General features: G+C 39.6%; 1 protein-coding gene across 1 annotated transcript; it reads right to left on the reverse strand.

The window, feature by feature from the left end:
- Positions 1 to 697: 697 nt before the first annotated feature.
- On the reverse strand, positions 698 to 7,613 carry LOC127356792 (glutathione hydrolase 5 proenzyme-like). The gene is made up of 12 exons (XM_051388814.1): positions 7,607 to 7,613; positions 5,822 to 5,950; positions 5,644 to 5,739; positions 4,558 to 4,744; positions 4,160 to 4,320; positions 3,797 to 3,943; positions 3,441 to 3,571; positions 2,735 to 2,916; positions 2,457 to 2,548; positions 1,464 to 1,562; positions 1,201 to 1,346; positions 698 to 1,120 (listed from the first exon to the last, which is right to left on the reverse strand). The coding sequence occupies exons 1-12, from the start codon at positions 7,611 to 7,613 to the stop codon at positions 974 to 976; spliced, it is 1,524 nt and encodes a 507-aa protein (XP_051244774.1). The 3' UTR covers positions 698 to 973.
- Positions 7,614 to 8,600: the final 987 nt, after the last annotated feature.

The raw sequence follows: 8,600 nt of genomic DNA on the forward strand, positions 1-8,600 counted from the left end.
AATAGATGCCATTTTTAACTGTGTTTTTAGATGTCAGGCAATGGTCAAGACAAAACTGAAGTCCTGTCACTGACATTAAATCCCTGGGAACAAGTAAAAAACCTTGCAGTTATCTTTGAGTCAGATTTTAGTTTTTAACCTCACATTAGAAAGATAACTAAAACCTTTTATCATCTTTCTCAGGCCAAGAGAGACATTAGTGCTTTTATTACCTGCAGGATTGATTACTGTGAAGCTCTACTTTCTGCCCTCCCTAAGAAGAACAAACCTTTCACTTCAAAACTCAGCTGCACGTGTGTTGAAGAGGACGAGAAAGAGAGCGCATATTACACCGATCCTAAAGTCTCGAACCCAAGACTTACAGTTTTAGTCTGGCTTTTAATTGTTTGTGTTTTTTACCTCCGTACTGTAACGTTACTACCTGTTGGTCTCGGAGGCCACTAACGGCAGCTACTTTAGGTAAAGCTCTAGAAAGTGAATGACAGAGAGTTGAAACTGAGCAGCCGGAGGACGTCAGAGGGACAACCAGGAAATATTTTCACCATAGAATTCCAGTTTCACCAGAATCACTGAATCCAGTTAGAAAGCTGAGCTTCAGTACAGTAATCAGTGAGGACAGAGAGGTCTGTAACACATCGGCCCTCAGAAACTCTCAACAGTGTTTCATTGGACACAAAATCAGAGTGCAGTCATCAACTACTGTTTATTGTTTTTCAGGAAGTGACTAAATTACCATTAAGAATACACGAAAACACCTAAAAAATTACTTTGTGTCAATATTGGATACAGATACTGGAATATAAGAGACTTACAGCACAAAGAAAGATAAGATAAAACACTTAAACATTTTAACTTCATTGGGCCTTTAAGTTAGCTAATGTTAGCAAAGCCCTAGTTAATTAGCTTACTAGCCAGGAAGGTCTCTGTAACCTCCAGGCCCTCCTGCATAAACCAGTGTCACTGTCTCGTGGTCTCAGAAACCGGCTGCTTTGCCTTTTTTCCGTTTATCAGACTCGGCGATGATACAACCGTTCTCCAGCTCTACTGCGTTTACCACACTGTAGTAAGTTCCTTGAGCTTTTTGTTTGTGTCCCAGAGCTTTCAGAGCCTTGATTACATCCTGAAAGACAACGAGGACCAGAGGCTCAGATGGTGCTGATGATGTGTTGTTTTAGCAAATTCTCAGTATTAGTGCGTTACCTTATCAAAACCATTTTCAAACTCCACAGTATTACTAGAGTTGACAAAAACAACCGGAGCGTCAATCGCCTCCTTAAGGCTTTTTCCAAACCAGAGGTGGTTCATGAGCGCCTGGAAGAGAAACAGAACAATACGTTGCAATCTGCCTGATGGGAAAGTGAATGCATTGTGGACACATTGAGAGTGAGGACGGCACTTTTTACGACGATTAGTCTGCAGCAGTTTATCTTAGTGTGGTTGCCCAAGATACGTACCGAGGCGACCCCCAGTCGTGATCCTGTCCCCACCAGAACCCCCAATCACCAGTAACTTCGACTTAGACTTCAGCACAATGGGGGCCATGGAGGAGGGAGGCTGCTCCCCTGAGAACAACAACACAAACTCAGTGACTGACAGGACGGACTCATCATCAGTTTGCATGTTCTCCCTCTGCATGTGCTCGGTTTCCCCCACCATCAAAATAGCTATGTTAGGTTGATATCTCAAGTCAGTATCCTTGAGCAAGGCAATGGCTTACATCTGGAGTTCATTCCTGGGAGCTGTACAGTGGCTGCCCACTGCTGATTGTACTTAGTATGGGTTAAAAGTAGAGGTTACGTTGTACTGTCTATGACCGTATATGACAATAAAGTTGATTGTATTCTGCAGCCTGACGTGATTGTACTTTGGGGCAGAAATGCTTTTAGCTAAATGCTAAACATCATGTTGAGTAAGTAAAATGTTTACCATCCATTATCCTACTTTGGCGTATTAGCATGCTAACATTTTCTCATTAGCACTAAACACAAAGCTGAGGCTGATGGGAATCTCTTTGGTTTTCTGTAAGTATTTGGTCATAATTCGACTGGAAATCTTTCATTTTTTCAGCTTTATTGCTGAAACATATTTAACCTAAGACAGAAATAGTCACCAGTCATCAAAAAGGAAGCGTGGGGTTTGGATTAAAGCAACACACCCCATCGGCAAGAAGGGCAGTCTGGTGAGACATCTCCCTCATGCAACAAGAAATTACGGAAGTTCTCTTCGATAGCATTCATTTTGATGTGGAATATGGAGATTCCAGTATTGCCAAACAAGCTTATCCTAAACTAAGCTAAAAGCTCCAAATAGTTTATATTTGGGCGTGGTGGAGCTGCATCACCCATTTACCACTCTGCCCTCAAACACACTGACCCAGCCTGACAGGCTGGCATCAGCTGTCACTATTTTCTGGTAGTTTCTGGTTAATTGAACAAAGAGAATGCTGATCTGATTACCACGAGAGAATTTATTAACTCTCTGACAGAAATCGGCCAGCTGGTTGTTGAGGATGACTCCGGTGCTTGGAGATAAGATCCGTGATCCAAACCTGTGAAGAAATGCATCAAAACTTATATCATACATTACATAAACATTATAAATACTGTACACTAGCTGTGATTACTGGACTATTCTCAGTTTCTTTTATATATTCACTTGTTCTATAATCTTAATCCTCTACTTTCAAACTGACAATAATGTTTGATGGTTGAAGCAGAAAGCATCAAACACTGACACGTAGTTGATGGTGCTGGTGACAGACACAGCAGATCCATCCTTTGTCACAACAGACACATGTGAGGTGCCCACGCTGTCCATATACGGGGGCTTGTGGTAATACTGGCTCTCATCACCGATAAAGCTTCGGATATCGTCGGCAAAGCTATCCGTTATGAATGTCTTGGCCCTCTGTAAGCGCTGCAAAATGTAAAAACACATAGCAATCAAAAATTCAGTGGTACATTTATTGTCATATTTTAGGAGAAAACAGTGAATTCAGAACTGAATATGAAAGTGGGTGTACTGGAGTAATGGATGGATGCAAATTATAGTGTTATCTTGAAAATAAATTGTACTATCTGGGAGTGAAGTTGACATACTGAATTAAATATGTATCAGCTAAAGGAGTATTCCAGTTGGATAGGTGAGAAAGAGTGTAATTACTATGAATAGGACTGAAAAGTTAAATTAATGTTATAATGTGTTCAATATGTGGAACATAATAGGTTTGAGTTGAGTTTGAAAATGCTTTAAAAAGTGAAAATGTCTATGATCTGTGTTTATCAGTGTTTGGGTGTCAAACTGCACTAATTAACTAATCTCAATGTGTGCACCCAACCGTAATTAATTGATGTCCTAATACTGGGAGGACACCTTTAACTACTTAAAAATAAATGATGAAGAGGAAAATATGTTTTACTGCATAATTTTGTGAAACTTACTTCTGTTGACATGAACTTTGGATCACGGATGTCTTTCTTTAATCCATTGGCATACTTTAAAGATTCAATATAGCGATGATAGGTCAGTGTCTTATTTTCACCTTCCAGAGAGTTTGAATCGAAGTGAAAGCCTGTAAATAAAAACAACTCAGTTCAACGATGAGCAATATCTAGATGTTTCCATCACCACGCAATAATTCAGTTACAGTAAACAACTAATAAACAACTAATTAAAATATTCATTTGGCATGGCTCTGTTTAACATGAACACAGCCAACAAGATTCATTATGTGATTTGAAAGTGATGATTTGAAAGTGGATGAGCAGCTGCTCTGCAGTCTGTGTGCACCAGGAACCTTTCAGGACGTTAAGGACAAAGCTGAGAGTGATGCCTCCTGCAGGGGGTGGAGGTATGTACATCTGGTACTCTCCCAAAGGAACAACCCACGCATCAGTCACGGAAACTTTGTACTCTTTCAAGTCTTCCTCCGTTATATTTCCTCCTGAGCAAAAACATTGAAACAAATGGTTCTGCTTAGCAAAGCTGAACAAGACGCATCTCTGCTCGTCATAATCAAGACTTTTTTACAGTTTCTGCCGCACTGGAGTCTGTGAGTGATCACGGCTTTACAGATCCAATTGATTTGTTAATTTGTAATCAGATAATTGTGGCAGGCAGAGATAGAGTTGAAGAGTAGAATGTTTAGAAAAGACCTTACCTGCCTCATTTATGTCCCTGACTAAATTGTTTGCTATTGCTCCATTGTAAAAAGCGTCTGCTCCTTTATCTGCAATAATCTTCAAAGTCTCGATCAGTTTCTCAAACTTCACAATGTCATTAGTCTTCAGCAACATCCCGTTCTTGTCTGAATACAACTTTCTACAGGACACACAGAAAGAAAATATCACTTTAATGTAGAAAAGTGAAATGTTGCTTATCCTCATCATTGTGTCAGATCTTTTTCACAGCAGCCATTTTAAAACAAAAATAGTAGGGTAAAGACTTAAGGCTCCGTTCCATTCCTGAATAGCATAGTATTTAGTATAATTGGTAATACCAGCTTTTACCCTATTATGTCAAAATGGCTGCTGTGAAAAAAGTGGGTGTCTTTCATACCGTAGTGCTGGGCCGAAACTTTCATTAGTACGATTGATAAATCCACCGTGGACTTCATTGATACGAATTCCATCTTTGACCAATTCGAGGGTCCCCTTGAAGAGTTCAGCCCATGACAACTTCCCAAAACGCCTGTGTGCCTCTACATAGCCCCGAAGTTCACCTGGGACCCCAATCCATTTACCAGCTGCATGGATGGATAGCAAGGTAGGTCAAAGTAAGTATATACATTTACTAAATGTCTGTACAAGTCCCTACAATCAGAACTCAGTGTTTGTTCAGTGTGATGTGCAGAGTTTGACTCCAGAAGGATGTTTTCACATTCATCTGCTGAAGGTGGAAAGTTTCTCTGAGCTTATTGAACATCTGATTTTAAGAGGGCGGGGCCTACCACATTAATTTGTGACAGTTTGGAAGTCCATCCTGGTCCAGTATGCAACTTAAACACTGTGATCCACCAGTGCAGACACTGAGAGTGGACTTTACAGTCAACTGTTATCCACCAGCCCTCACTCTGGCCTGCTAGCATGCAGTGTGCTCGTTTCCAGCAAGTGTGCTGCTAATGTATTTGTGGACTCTCTTCAATACCAATATCTTTATCTATTTATCTTTATCTATAACAGTACTGTCTTAAGCTTTATTCTCTTTTTTATTAGACTGGTACTGTACACTAAAGAAAGGGTTTCCTGTCTCTTAATGTTCTCATTATCTCAGATCTTACTTTCCTCAATATGTGTACAAGATCTATACCTCTTACTTTTACATCTTACTTCAGTTTAGGCCAGTTCCTATGTCAGGACTGTTGGCCCCTGGTGTGTATACAACAAGTGGGACAAATATCCAACAAAGGACTAACAGTATCTTCAGGATGACATAAATCTTTTAACTTTGCGTCCTTATGTGGTAAATAAAGTTCTCCACATGTGAACTGTACTAAATCAAGGTTTTTAGGTTTGCCCCCACTTCCTCCTCCAGTGGGAGCCAAGTAACACAGCAACCTAATAGCTAACACAACAAACAGAACAAGAACAACAAGAAAGGTTTCAAGAATGAGGAAAAGATAACGATGATGAACTGTTGCAGTACTTGATGTCTTTGAGGCTTCATCTGGACACAAATCCAGCAGGTCAGATTTCACATTCCTGGGTACAGTCTCTCTGGAGTTGATAGTTGTGACTTTGCCTTTGAAAAGAGGAGATATTATTAATAGGCTTTGTCTCCACAGCAGGTAAGTTTTACTGTGTTAGACCTATGTGGCTGTTACCAGAGCTCTCCATCACTGTGAATATGGACCCCCCTCCGATGCCCATACTCTGTGGGTTAAAGAAGGAGGTGCAAATCAGCGCAGCGATGGCAGCATCTACCGCTGAGCCTCCTTTTTTTGAGGATTTTCCTGCAATATTTCACAACAATCACTGTCACACATTTAATTTCATTTGAAATGTTAAATGAGGCATATTTGTTTATTCATTTAAGGGGTAACCTCATTACTGAGGTCTTACTATAGTTATAAGTAGGGATGTCCTGATCCAAACTTAATGATCTGTCTTGGTGCCAGTCAAGGCATTTTTTAACTGATCGGTATCAGCTGTGTTGAGATGTATTGATCCAATCGGAACAGTCCCACGAACAAAAAGCCAATTAATAAAAGCCATTAATGTAATCCGTGCAAAAGATGTATGGATGATGGAAATAAAGCTCAATACAGTTTGTTCAGGTAACTCAGGTAAAAGCTGCACTGAAGCAACACTGGAGAGAGAAACTCTCTCCAAACAGCGACAAGACAAAAAAGATTACAGAGGGTTTGTTATTTTATACTTTATGTCGAAAATATTTTAAAAACCATTAAGGAACAGGTTTAATGCATTTTGTTTCTTAAGGCAATGCAGAGCAATTAATTCTGAAGCCTGCACATTGGATTGATTTTCATAACATTAATGTACTTTATGTACGTAAAGTGTGCAAAGTATTGGCAGGACTTTGTATCAGCAGATACTCAATATTAAATAACTTGGATCCAAGGCTAAAAATTCTTGTTCGGGACAACCCCAGTTATATGAATAGTTCTGTAAGTGTAAGTTTAATATTTTAGTTACATTTTATTCATGCAGTTTAAGCAGATCTCCAAGATAGAAAGTGCTAACATTTACAAAAAATAGACAGCGTGTGTTGTGCATAAAATCAAATCTACTGCTGTGTACATTTCTTTCATAACCACAAGAAAAGTGTAAAATGGCACTCACACTCCAACCACTGAACAATCCTCAGTGTCTGCAGCCACGGAACCACTTCGATAACAGCCATTTTTGCACGGACTTAAAAAAGTCACAATCAAAATAAACAGAGAGACTGTGATCGCTCCAATAGAAATTTTTTTTTCCGTCAACATGGCTGTTACTATCCAACACCTCCGCTGGGAAGTTTCCACTGAACAAACCAACTGACAAACTGGCAGCACAATGGCTCTACGAAATGGGCGGGCACAGCACAGCCTTGCCCCACATTCCACCTGGACCGTAACAATTTTTTAAAAACAATTTTCTAATTAAAGAACACAGATGATGATGATTATTATTATTACTATCATTATTTAAGTAAAGTTGCAATTAATTTGCAAGCTGTGTAAACCTTAAAAAGAGCACATATGTAAATCTGTCTGTCTCCTTCGAAATGACAGTATGTGTTACGTAAAACCCATGGCACAAATGAACTCAAACATCTATTAAAACTGCACAGTGAAATTGGTTTCTTTGACTGGGCTGCGCAGGACCCCAATTGACCCAAATTATAAAAAGCACAAATTTAAACAGAAAACAATGATGTTGGGATCCAAGGATACCTTTAAATATGAACTTCGTTTGTTCATTTGAAGTGTTTAACTGAAACACAAAGGAACATGTTGGAATATGGCCATGTGCTCAGAAACTCTTGAGGCCTGTATGGAAGCTGTAAAACCTTTGTTGTAGTAGTCTGAAGACAAAGGAAACACGCCCGCCAGATAACTCACCCGAAACTCTTTTTCATCTCAATTGGACTGTTGGTAACGTACTGGGCATAGACAGACAACTTAACAGAGTTAACGGCTAAACAAGGACTGTTTAATTATTGTTTATGTTATTGATGTGTTTTATTCAGGTTACTGTGGTATTGTGATGTTGATTTGATTAACTGAGGTTAATGTAGTAACTGTAGTCTTTGAGACTCCACCTTTACAGCTAGTAGTCACGCAACTGGAACTATCTCTATCAATCTACACAAACAAACTAAACGCAACAATTGTTTCACAGGTGTGTCAGAAATGTGAATGCTTAAGAAAAACAGGTTTACACAATGTTTCAGATAACTCAGTGACAACAGTTTGAGGCCTTTATCCAGCAGCAGCTTCACATTTCATGATCAGTTTAAAAATGCACAACTTTGCTGATAACTTAAAACTCGACCTGTTGTTTACAGTCCTATAAATAACAGAGTGTGTCGAAGATACCACATGTATACTATATGTAAAAAAAACAACATGGTTTTTGCTCAAAACTGCATCCAACTAGCATAAAGTGTTTGTAAAGGGGAGACTCGTGGGTTCCATAGAGCCCATTTTCAGAGAGAGCCTCATGGTCATGCCAGTTTTCACATCACCAAAATGTACATGGTTGGCACCATCGACATACAGGACGGGTGAAAGGAGAACGTTGACGGAGGCTTACTTAACTCTTATTGGAGCACAGATCCATTAAATCATTTTGTTAAAGCAAGATGAGGAAATTTCTTAAACTGGAATATTTACTGGTCTTTGTCTTCTGTGATATTAAACTGGATCTTTGGGGTTTGAGTGATGCAGATAAACAAGTAGCAGGAAGACTTCAGTGGTTCACTGGAAGAAAATATCTTCCTGGCAGGTAGACAGGTAACAGGCAGACCGACAGGTTCAGGTCCAGGTGTGAGGGACAGAAACTCTGGAGCGAAACCAAAAGAAAACTCAAAGCGAGCAGACAGCAATGAAACTAATCAGAGCAGATCAAACAGAGACAGGAAGGACTCTTTCAAAG

The sequence above is a fragment of the Dicentrarchus labrax genome, unplaced genomic scaffold, assembly GCF_905237075.1.
Source record: "Dicentrarchus labrax unplaced genomic scaffold, dlabrax2021, whole genome shotgun sequence".
In the NCBI taxonomy this organism is placed as follows: Eukaryota; Metazoa; Chordata; class Actinopteri; family Moronidae; genus Dicentrarchus; species Dicentrarchus labrax.